Source organism: Watersipora subatra, chromosome 7 (genome assembly GCF_963576615.1).
Source record: "Watersipora subatra chromosome 7, tzWatSuba1.1, whole genome shotgun sequence".
Taxonomy (NCBI): Eukaryota; Metazoa; Bryozoa; class Gymnolaemata; order Cheilostomatida; family Watersiporidae; genus Watersipora; species Watersipora subatra.
The window spans coordinates 47,901,089-47,912,957 of record NC_088714.1 but is presented as its reverse complement, the minus strand read 5'-3'; the positions used below and the strand labels follow the sequence as shown (position 1 = coordinate 47,912,957).

The 11,869-nt window shown below is 33.2% G+C and overlaps 1 protein-coding gene across 1 annotated transcript; it reads right to left on the bottom strand.

Moving 5' to 3' along the window:
* Positions 1 to 805: 805 nt before the first annotated feature.
* Positions 806 to 7,998, bottom strand: LOC137400837 (uncharacterized). The gene is made up of 6 exons (XM_068087178.1): positions 7,909 to 7,998; positions 6,718 to 6,818; positions 6,053 to 6,169; positions 2,648 to 2,710; positions 1,444 to 1,544; positions 806 to 1,100 (listed from the first exon to the last, which is right to left on the bottom strand). Exons 2-6 carry the CDS (start codon positions 6,760 to 6,762, stop codon positions 806 to 808), a joined length of 621 nt encoding a protein of 206 aa, XP_067943279.1. The 5' UTR covers positions 6,763 to 6,818; positions 7,909 to 7,998.
* Positions 7,999 to 11,869: the final 3,871 nt, after the last annotated feature.

Genomic DNA, 11,869 nt, shown 5'->3' with positions numbered 1-11,869 from the left:
AAATTTCATGGCTACGTCAGAGAAATAAAGAGATTCCAATCTACGGCGGCTTTTCGTTTTTGAGCTTTTAAGAGCTTGTAATCGTATTCCCACTTATTTGGCACCTACAACACAACAGAGTAAGACATGGTGAATCTTTTGATACCAAATAACTGTAATGTGAATTTTGTTGCAAGTCAACCTTTAAGCTCTATTGGTTGTCCAAACAGAATACGTGAGCAACTGTCAAACAATTTTGGCCATTTCACACTACATTATCACCCCAAGCACTTGCCAGAATTTTATTTTTAAGGTAATATATTCAGATAAGCTACAACATAGCTGTAAGCTATGGCTATACATATCGCGGCAGCTAAGGTTATGTATACTTTAGTAGCTATGGCTACACACACCATAGTAGCTAAGACTGTATACACTATAGCAGCTAAGGCTATCTATGTTGCAGTAGCTAAGGTTTTATGCTCTATAGTGGTTAAGGCTACACACAACATTGTAGCTAAGGCTATACAAACTATAGTAGCTAAGGCTATATACACTATAGTAGTTAGGGCCCTATAGACTATAGCATCTAAGGCTATACACACTATAGTAGCTAAGGATATATACACTGTAGTAGCTAAGGCTAGGCACACTATAGTAATTAAGGCTATACCGGTATATACTATAGCAGCTAAGGAGGCTATGGTAGCTACGCTATAGAAACTTAAGTCATGCACACTATAGTGTCTAAAGCTATAGACACTACAGTAGCTAAGGCTATACAGCAAGACACAACAAATACAAATATATAGGTGAGAGATGTAATCTAGTCCAAGTTCAAGGTTGTACCCCAAACTGACCTGATGTGAAAGCCTGTATATTGGTTTGTAGGCCAGCCAAACTTTTTATCAGTGAGCAAAGTCTTCAAAGCCTCAGGATTATTTTGACATAAAGTATTGTAGTATTGGGCGGGGTCCTTGACCGCTGATGTGTGGAGGAGAGAAGCAGCAAGGTCAGGTGGTATGGAATTGGATTCCTCTCCTGTGTGCTGCGAGTGAATGAGATACTCTCTGTGGACAACTCCATTGTTAGGAACGGCCGTGAACTGTCGCGAGTTCTGTCTACAAATTTATAGAGAAAACCATAAAAATAGAGATATTAACAAGTCAATCAACTTAATCATTATTTGCTACATTATGAAAAACATTAGGAGTTGCCTATCTATGCATCTTATGTACGCTATGTGCAAGAATGCTTGATAGAATTGCATTACATGTTAACACAATTATATTATGTTCGAAGAATTGCTTGAGAGCTCAATAAAGTTATACTTAAATTAAATACAAAAGTTTCATGAGTAACTTGCGAGCAAGTAATCTCTCATAAAACAAGACAAAACAGCAAAGATCTCTTAGCTTGCAGTGTTATGAGCAACGATTGTAACAGACAAAAAATAACACAAACCTTGTTAGTTCTAAAATATCATCATTTGTAGGTGTCTCCCTTTGTGCATTCTTCCTCATAGCGTGACAATTAGCTGGAGATGTCTTGGGCCTCTGTGCCGACTACAATGCCAATTTATAAGTTCAACCTTCCACTTACCATTTATATAATATATAAATGGTAAGTGGTTGATATATCATATAAAGTATATATATATTATATAAGTCATGATTACATATATTATTCTCATGCCCTAGCAGTTCAATGTGCCACGAGAGATGGAGCCTAAGTGCAAGAAGGAACTGCAAAATTATTCTAAAATGTTGCTAGGAATGACAATGACAACACAACAAATGTCAATTGTCGCGGGTCTACTAAGCAGAACGTTGCGAGTTCGAATCCTGCTGAAACCAATATTTTTTCCTATACTTAAAAGGTAAAAGGTTGAATTGCAACAAAATTCACATTACAGTTATTTGGTATCAAAAGATTCACCATGTTTTACTCTGTTGTATTGTAGGTGCCCAATATTTTTATTATTATATTCTAATGTGTTTATCAAATATACTTGCCTATACATAGCTTCACACAAACAGATATACACAGCCCTAATTGTAGTAAAGAATTTCACAACCACTTTATGATGTTATCACGAGTAATCTCCTTGCCAGTACACGTTGTAAACAAGTATTCTATTAGCTAATAGCATTAGTTCAAACAGTAATACTAGTTGAAAGAATGATATAAAATACTTTTACTATTGATCATAATTTCATAATGCAGTCAAACATTGATATGTTAAAATCATCAAATATTGTCATAAGAATTCACTGTATTTCATATAATTCATCTCACAGCTCGAAAACTTGACGCGAAATATATCATTGTTATATATATATATATATATATATATATATATATATATATATATATATATATATATATATATATATGACTAATAAACTATTAATTTGTAGTCGCTTAAGTGTAGACTAAATGATTCATAGAGGTAACAATAGAGAAACAGCGTAAATAGCGCTATGATAACTTTGACCTAATTTATTGGTAGGTGTTATTTATTTTTTAAGTATTTTTGTAGTTTTAAAATATTTTTAAATTTTCATTTTCAGCCACTTTCACTTACAAACTTCATATATAGAGGTTTCAAGATCATATGAAGAGGTTTGACTATAGAGAACAGGAAATGGAAAAATAAAATATTTACATTTAATGGGAGGCCTGTGAATCCACGATAAGACTCTTTCTCTCTTATAGCTTCCACTTTTTTCTACAAACCAGGAATAGCTCATATATATATGGCTAGATAGTGATTACATACACTCACGATGTAAGTAGCATGTCTATAAAAGGTAATATGTGCAATTCAACCTCCTACCAGGACATCTAAAGAATTTGTGCAGTTATAACATATAATCTATGCCATGTGATAAAAGAGAGAGCTGAGGCTAAGAATGAAGCATATAAAAGACAAGTTACAGTGATTTAATCCTAGTTATTCAAAACCATTTAAAAATTAGCTTATTGCGTTTATATAGAATGTACGAGGAAATAACTAATGTTAAAATAGTACAGTAATCTATGATCTCATTTTTTGAAAATCTGATTATACAATATCAGTATTCAAGGTTACAAATTTAAGAAAAAAAATTGTCAGTTGTCCTCCTTTGCTAATAACTGCGAGAGAAAAAAGTCTATTGGAAGTCACATGCAACTTTATTATCTCTCATCTCTTTACATCAACTAGGTGTAAACAACTCCCAGCAAGTAACACTGCATGCTAATGCTGGTCTTCAACTCTTGGTATTTTATCATGAATTCTGCTAACTTTCTGATAATCGCTAGAATGTTAGACCCTGTATTATACTCTGAACCACTTTGAATAAAATAATAAAGATGAGGCAGTTTTGTTAATATTCATATTCTTTGCAAATTTGCCCGCTTCAGCAGTTTCAGCTAAACACAATAAAACAATGGCTGGTGTTTGTAAACACCCACACTTAACCTTGTTGCTGCAACTAATGGAATGTTATAAAAAAACTGCGAGCTGACCAATAATTTTTAGATGTTATTGCCATTGACATAGAACTTCCATTTACCCTTTCCACATTTCTTATGTAGAGTATATATACTCTTCATGGACATATATGCCTATGGGACTTGCAACTTGCTTTGAAAGCAAAGCCAGAACCAACATTTGTACCATTAGCCTAGTAAACAATTCATCAGATAGCAACATATGTAACTGTTGTACTCCCTTAGCGGTGGCAAGATGCTCATGTACAACTTACTATAAATTATTATATACAAGGCTAAAACATTTTGTTATGATAATTTTGGTAAGCGGCATTTTTATCATTCTAGTAAATATATTGATGATGAAACTTTCCATTTTAACCAATATTCATTATACATCATGCAATAAGATGCTATTGATTTACATAGTCAATACTTTAAATATATATATTTTTAGCAATGAAAAAGTCATGATTGACTAAAATTGTTTTACAATGAATAAAATTTAGTGTTCAGCCATGAGAGACTGCATAAACAAGCAATATAGCTAATATGTCCATTTGATTTGATTACTAGCAGTAAACCAGGTGATGCCTGAGATTTTCTATAGTTTTAATCAGATAGTCCGCAGATGGATGATTTGGAGGCTGATTCTCAGGAACTAAATGAAGTGTTGAAATCAAATATTTTATTACATGGCAAAAGGCACGGAGCGTATACGTGGGAAGTATGAATGAAATCAACCAGAATATGCAGAAACACGTGGACTAACAGACAGACACGCAATGATAAATTGGGAATTATTAACATAGACTATGCATAGTGTTGCATATATTGCATAATATCCACTTTTGCATATATTGCATAATATCCACTTTTGCATATATTGCATAATATCCACTTTTGCATATATTGCATAATATCCACTTTTGCATATATTGCATAATATCCACTTTTGCATATATTGCATAATATCCACTTTTGCATATGCTGCATAATATCCACTTTTAGACCAATAATTCCTTCCCTTACCAGCTGCTTATGATTGATAACACTAGTTTATGATTATCTCCCAACGACAGCTCATATACTTCGTGTTTAAAAGAAAACTGGTGAAAATACGTTTTTTTACTTTATGTGTAAGTTTTATTTTTGATGCCGCGTACAAACTTTTCAAAATGCTGCCATTCAAAAAGATTAAAGACATTTGTAAGTTTCCTGTCAGCTTTGCGCCTCAATGCAATAAGAATAAAGAATATAAATGATTTTCTACTCTGGTTCTAATAACCATTCTATGTTGCAGGTAAGATAGATGTCTTACCCATTAGACATCCAATTCTACAATCAAGTTATCATCATCAATCTTACTTGTAAGTCAATGAAGAATACACATACCACTTGTACTGAACAGATAGATAGTTGAAAGAAAAACTACACAATGATGACGAGTAATAAAAACAAATTACAAAAGTGGGCATAGATGTAACCAAGAAACTTTTTAGAAGATTCTAAAATTGTATACAAAAATTCATTCTTGTCGTATTTAAATCAGTACTATAAAATCATTGAGTTAAGACAATTGATACTGACATCATACCCACCCACATGTCTTGATACAAAACTAGGTGTTGCTCTAGCAATTATAATAACATGGAAGACAATGACTTGCTTCTAGTGAACTAGCATTACCTCCAGCATTGCCAGGCATTACTTTGATTTTCAATCAGAGAGCCGGTACAAATGTGAGTAGATTTTCAACATAAATTGCTACGCCGCTTTCACAACAACAATGCACAAGCGCATTCATTGAAGGTAATTGTCCTTTATGCATGAGCAGGAGCATTCATGAGTTGCTAATCAGCTGGAAAAGTCTGGTTCTCAGGACCCAGAGGGTGTTTTGATACCAATATTTGTAGTGGTCTGGCAGCAGGGCGTAGCAAATGCGTGGGAAGTTTGAAGGAAATCAGCAATAAAATGTGGAAACGCAGACTAGCGGACAGACATTCACACGTGATGACAAAGGGGAATTTATAAATATATCATCAATAGTCAATGGAATATGCAAATTAAACTGGATCAAGAATATGTGGACTTCAAAGTTTCAAATACCTACTGACTAACAGTGACATAATGTAAGCACTGCGAGTGTATATAGAATGTTATGCAACACTGTCATCAATCCATGCTAACCAATGAATTCTAATGAAACCAAAAACGAACAAGTGGGCTTCGTCTAAAAGTGACCAATCAAATGCCAGAATTTCACCATTCTATAATTTGATTAGTAAAATTTAATCTCTCATTGCATCACTTTCAGATTTGGAAACAAATAAATTACAAGCAGACGAGTGCACAACTTCCAGCTGAGGTTTTCAGAATTAAACAGAGACACAACCTACTAGCTTGTGGCACATTTATACCCACAGTGAATTAGCTGAGATGATTATTTATTCAGATGCAAACATTATAATAATCAGACAAATGTGTGAATATGATATTATTTGTAAAATAATTTCATTACTATAGACAAACAAAATTAAGAGGTTGGTGTAACAGGATATTAAAATAGAGTCATTTCAAGTGGAAAGCCACTCACTCGTCTGCTGGCTTCTGTTGATGTCTGTACATATCTGCCTCGCCCAGATTGCAGTGGGGCAAGCTTGGGCACATGTTGTTTCAGTGTTCCTGCTGGCACAGTTGATATGTTAGCTTCCTAAAAAAGCATCCTCAAATGTGGCGTATTGTTGTATTATATTACATAATGCATAACCAATATTAACAAACAAAGCAAAATAACAAATCTACATTATTGTTTTACAATAACCTTTAAAGCTAATTTTACAACAGGTTAGCAGAAGTGAGTTTCTTGGCCATGTATTTCAACAGAGCACTTGCTGTACATGTCAAAATGGCAAGTAAATGAATAAAGAAAACAAACACAAAGGAAAAAATAAAGTAACTGTGGACGGAGGTTAGAAAATGAATAGATTAAAATATGACAAAGGTATAAAATGAAAGAGTCTGATTTCATATTGATTAATAATGAAAAACTAGCCTAACGAAAATAAGCCAAAAGATGCACTTTGCTAAACAAACTAGGTCAAACAAGAGATATAATTCAAAAGTCAAACAATAGGTCAAACAAGAGATATAATTCAAAGGTCAAACAATAGGTCAAACAAGAGATATAATTCACAAGCTTTAAAACTTAAAATTATGAGCCAAATCAAATAAGCGCATTCAAATAGCTTAGCAACACACCATTCCCAAAAATGTGCCAGTTTTATTTCGAATGTTTTCACCCATAATGCAGGCAGCGAGTATGAGAGTCAGGAATATCAAGAATTCATCATCCTTAATATCTACAAATAATATGCATGCTTTTAATTCAGTGTGCAAATTGCAAAAAGCCTTCAAACAAAATCATCTTTATAAAGGTGCCATGGAATTGATTAACTGCACTGGCTTCATCTATAAACGTATTTAATTTTGGTAATCTATTTTATACTGCAACAAATCACGATGGCAAGAACAGATTTTGGTCCATACAAAAACAAACCTTGTAGACTGAGCTGTTAATACAACCTTCATACTTTTATACCCAATGACACCTTCAAGAACAATGCAGGTCTTGAAGTGTTTTAACATGTTATATGTTAAAACAGTAAAATAACTCAAATGGAAACACTTTGTGCAACTATAAAACTAGCCTTAAACTCAAAACAGATCTCTAAAACAGTAGTAGTTGAGAAATTAAAATTTATGATACACAACAAGTGCTAAGACAAAGTTAAACATGCATAACAAAATTGAATCAGGTAAGCTAGCCACTCTTTAATTGACAGCTAGCTGTGACATCAATTTAAACCTGCTGAAAATGCTTTGAAATTCAAAAAATTATAGATTATTTGCTATAAAATTTTTAAATCGTTAGTGTAAACTATGGTTGTATATTTAAAAAACAATTTTTAAATACATTAGTTGTTTTTTTTTAGTAGTTTGACTAAAACGTTTTTTAGCACTCTAATAGCTTGTAGATGATTTTAAAACTTTTCAAAACTATTGATGTCTATTTTCAAAAGAACTCAAATTTAACTCACATAATCAAGCAAACATCAAAACAAAAGCAACAACATTTATCTCAGCATCGAGGTATGATCAAACCAAACGATCCTCTTTACAGCGCATTTTAACATACCATTAGGCTAGTCGTATGGCTAACTAGTAAGTTCTACAGTCATTCATTTAGCATCCCCAATTCCATAGAATATATTAATGGTTTCAAAGATAACAGTTAGAACAAAACAAACAACACGATAAGGTTGAGCTAACAAATGATCGCTACGATTAACTGCAACGACTTGATCTTGGTTGCCCAACGCGTTGAACAAAGAAGTTATTTAAATAGCCGGTTTTATTTAACAATGCCATACAGGAAATCTTTTAGTTTACCTTTAATAATATGTGGAATAGTCTTTGTGTAAACTATTACGAAATGACGCTATTATTTGCCCTTCCTATCAATATTATCTAACATGCGCTAGCATCGAGTGTACCTTGGTTACTAAAACGGAAACACTTTTCTGATGTCAGATCTACTGTGAAGTAACGTCAAAGCACATATTTTCGATGTCTATGAAAAATGTTCTCAGCTTTCAAACATTGGCCTACACAGCAAGTTTTCGAGTCTAAGCTATGACGTCACATCAAAACACGCGAACAAAGTTGACTCTGTAACGAGAGTTATGTTTACTTGTTATTAACAGGGGACACAACTAGCCTAATACATTTTCGAAGTTTGGCAACTTTCTTATTGGTGTTAATAAACTGTTCAAGGAATGGGTAAGAATGCTGACAACAAGAAACAAATAAACAAGACCACAGGTTTGCTAAAATTATTCCTGTAGACTGATAGAGACAAAAATTGGAACATATACAGAACATAATTTGTGAAATATAATTCACTGTTTCTATTTTCACTTTGTTTTCAGAGTACTTGCATGTATATTTACAAATGTACATGCAAATATGTAAATGTACATGCATAGTACATTTACATATACTCTCTGAAAGAGAATAGGACATTTTGTAAAAAAAAAAAAAAATTCAATTTACGTTTGCCAATCTACGTTTGAACAAATACGTATATTTTCATTTTGTACCGCAAACTCTTGCACACATTGCAATCATTAAAATTTAATTGCTTGATACGATTAACATATTATTTTGTAATGCATATTTTTTGTATTTTTTAATATACATACAGCACTAAAAAAAACTTTGATGGCGTGGCAGCTGGATATGAACAAGAATAACTGTATAGTGGGAACAACACTGCATGTTCAACCAATGATATACAGCCCACACAGAAGGGCTGTATATCATTGGTTCAACCAACATAACAGGCAGAGCTTATATAACCAACATAGTAGGTACAGCTTGGTTAATCAATTTTATCAAACCAACTCTTGAAGGCTGACCGGAAGAGATGCTAAGATTTGTTGGAAAAAGTTGACAAATTGAAACATGGCTACCAAAATATAGATAGTACATTTACATTCAGAAATAAAACTTGAGGCTTACAGCCCTTATACAAGAAGTCAATAGTCTTTGATAAAATGCATGCATAATGAAGCGTAGGCATGAATTCATAAAAAAAACACAAATTTTGTTGCGGAATATATATTTATTGTAGAATAGAGTTGATCCAAATAATTACTGGGTAGATAACTCTACTAGCTAAGATGAAATAAACCAATATAGAAGGAGTAAATGATAAGAGTAACCATTTTTATTGTAAGTGTGATATAAAAATACAATTTATATCAGACAAATGTAGCTATTATAGGTCTGATTTGATCTCAACTCTATTTTACCATCCAATGTTGGTAAAAGCAAAGCAGAACAAAACGAGAACTTGTGAAATCAATATTATTTTAAAAAAATTTTCGATTGTTTTAAATTTGAATTTTAAATAACATGTAAAAATATAAAGTATCATCTGTAATGGTTTTGGAAGGTATTTATGAACACTCAAAAATACTACTAATAAGGGAGTAGACTTACCTTAGCAGTGAGGCAGTTGCTTTCCCAATATAACATGTAGTCTGAGAAGATAACTGCTAGTTCTGTGTACCATGAAGGCCATGTTATCTACCTACATTTTTATAGAAAGACATTGTCAACGGTCTTGATATTCAAAGTACCAAGTTATTCTAGCTCTAGGTTAATTGTTGTTGACAGTTGCTGTCACTATCGGTAATAACTTAACAGCAAGAAGAGAGACTCTCCTGTGTTTCTACCGGCATGGCTTACTAGACATATGAAGATGTATGTTTTATTTAGAAAAAACCAAAAAAGTATTAGAAAATGGAATGAGTAAGAACTGACCAAGGTCAGCAAAGGCTTTGATAGACCACAGTTGAAAAGTAGAACAAATCTATTTGCCATAGTACAAAACTGTATTGATATGCTATATATTGGTAGATCAGATACTCAGCGAGCGAAATATAACAATGATGCACTCAAGATCTTCTACACATAAAAAAATTGTACAACAGAAAATTTGAAAAACTTTATCCCAAATAGCAAAAAAAATTTGATGGTTAAATGGCTAGAATATCACTGCTGAAAGAGCAGCTTCTTAATATCAATACAATTCAACTGAGTCAAGTGGAAAACAAGATGAGCTGCATAACTTCTGAAGGATTTGTAAATGGAGCTATTTTGCTGGCAACATTGTCAAAAAGCAGCTGATGGTAAGTTAGGCTGACTATTAAAAAGCAGGTTACTGTTAATTCAGGATTACCTCAGAAATTTTAAACAACAACAACTGAAAATCTGTAATCTTTACTCCAACGAGATGTCTATCTATCCGTCTACTCAAAGTCACACTCCAAGAGTAAAAAACAGAAGGTCTTTCTACAGGATTTGAACCCGCGACTTTTAGCTTGGCCAACACTCCACCACCTTCACCAATCAATAGTTGTGCAGCTAGTGCTTCTGGCCATCCCTCATGGCGTACCTGACTGCTAGGGCATTAGTTTCGATAAAAAGAGGAAAGGAAACTAGCAGATAACAATGAGAAACAAGATGGATTGTCAGGTATGAAATGAATAAATTAAAATGGTACAATCCATCAATACCATCTCAGAAGCATGCAGTAGCATGCAGTAGCATGCACCGTCGTGTGAATACACAGATGTGCAGCCACTTCTGAAGTTTGGTGTATAAATGGAGAAAATTGGATTAACAAAGTTGAAGATGATTCCGCTTACGTGTCGTTATCAGTTTTGTAAGCACATGACAGGTTTAAAGACTGGTTTACATGAAGATGTTACCTAGTCAAACATAGACAAAAATAGAGCACAACGGAACATTAGTTTTAACTGGGTGGTCACACCTCACTAAAATTCTTGCAGTATGCAAGAATGAAGCTAATGAAGCAAAGGCATGGTTTCATTAAAAAAAACATAAAATTCATTGCTAAATAAACATTTATTGTAGAATAGAGTTAATTCTAATAATTACTGGGTAGATAACTCTAGTAGCTGTAATGAAATAAACCACAATAAAACAAATAAACCAAATTTTTCCGATTTTAATTTTCAAATATCTTGACATTGAGATCGCCTAACACAACAAACAACATATCAACTGATAGACAAAGAAAAATACTTTCTTTTAAAATTAACTCAAATTTGACGCAACCACATCTTTAAAGGAGTAAGGGATAGGTGTAATCATTCTAATTTGAGTTTGAAATAACAATATTTATATCAGACAAATGACAAATGTAGCTACTATAGATATGATTCTATCTCAAATTCCTGCAATATGCAGGAATTTTGCAATACGTATATATATGTATATGTGTGGATGCTAATATTGGAAGATATCTTCAGCTCCAAACTCTTATCCAGATTAACTGGTTTTGGAGACAAACATTACTATAATGCAAGCCGTGTCTGTTTGTCCGTTTGACCGTGTCTGTTTGTCCGTGTCTGTTTTTTCGTTTGACCGTGTCTGTTTATTGGAAGCCACGCTCAGAGATTAAGAAAAAGATTGCTGTCAACAGGATTTGAACTCACAACTTTCAGCTTGGTAGACCCACACTTCACCACTTGCACCAATCAACTACCTTGCCATGAATTGGAATGACTGTGCAGTTATTTATTACACCTGCCAATTTCTACCGATCTGTAAGGATACTAATTATAGACAAAGGTTAATTTTGGCTTTGATCAAATATTGCTGAAAGCTCTGAAATAAAACAACTCCTAGCAAAAAAAATATGTTACCATTTACAATCTGACCTCATCCATTTGCATCCATATCCAGATGCGATAAGCTATCTGTTTTAGTAATATCCTGTAGACTATAGAAAAATGTTTAAACTGCCCCTCAGCATGGC